Source organism: Cystoisospora suis (assembly GCF_002600585.1).
Source record: "Cystoisospora suis strain Wien I chromosome Unknown contig_12388, whole genome shotgun sequence".
In the NCBI taxonomy this organism is placed as follows: Eukaryota; Apicomplexa; class Conoidasida; order Eucoccidiorida; family Sarcocystidae; genus Cystoisospora; species Cystoisospora suis.
In genome coordinates this window covers 1-442 of record NW_027165148.1, presented here as the reverse complement: position 1 = coordinate 442, position 442 = coordinate 1, and the positions used below count along the sequence as shown (strand labels likewise).

The window sequence follows — 442 nt, the reverse complement described above, 5'->3', positions numbered from 1 at the left end:
TGAAAGAAGATCGTCGCAACCATCGATCGAGACATTTCTTGAAATAGATACACATCTATCTTATCGTTATTCAAAACTATTCAGGCGACATATCTCTTATCGATCGACCTCTACTCGGACTTTCTCCCTCTCTCTCTTGTCTATCCCTCGACGTCCTTCCTTTCCGTTGCCAACCCATCTCTTATACGTGTAAGTACACAGGCCGCTTGACTTTAGAGAGGGAAAACTGCCGGACTGAAGAAACTGAATTCTTCTATATTCGAGGAGTCATCTTACGAGAAAGAAAGACATGTTGAAAAAGAGTGAAATATCTCTCTTTCCTAGTTGCATTTGATAGGAGCGAAAGAGAGAGGAGAGAAATGAAAGAAGAGAGATTGGGGCAATCATACAACGAAAGCGAAAGGAGACTGATGAGAGACTCACGTGAGAGCCCTACAGGACA

The 442-nt window shown here is 42.8% G+C and overlaps 1 protein-coding gene across 1 annotated transcript in view; it reads right to left on the bottom strand.

The window, feature by feature from the left end:
* The window catches only part of CSUI_011492 (amp-binding enzyme domain-containing protein), a gene marked incomplete at both ends in the record, with an annotated part of 970 nt that extends 531 nt beyond the window's left edge, over positions 1-439 (bottom strand). Inside the window, one exon of the mRNA XM_068071590.1 lies at positions 277-439. Within this exon, the coding sequence (XP_067916434.1) occupies positions 277-439 (163 nt within the window). The remainder of the gene's footprint in view (positions 1-276) is intronic.
* Positions 440-442: the final 3 nt, after the last annotated feature.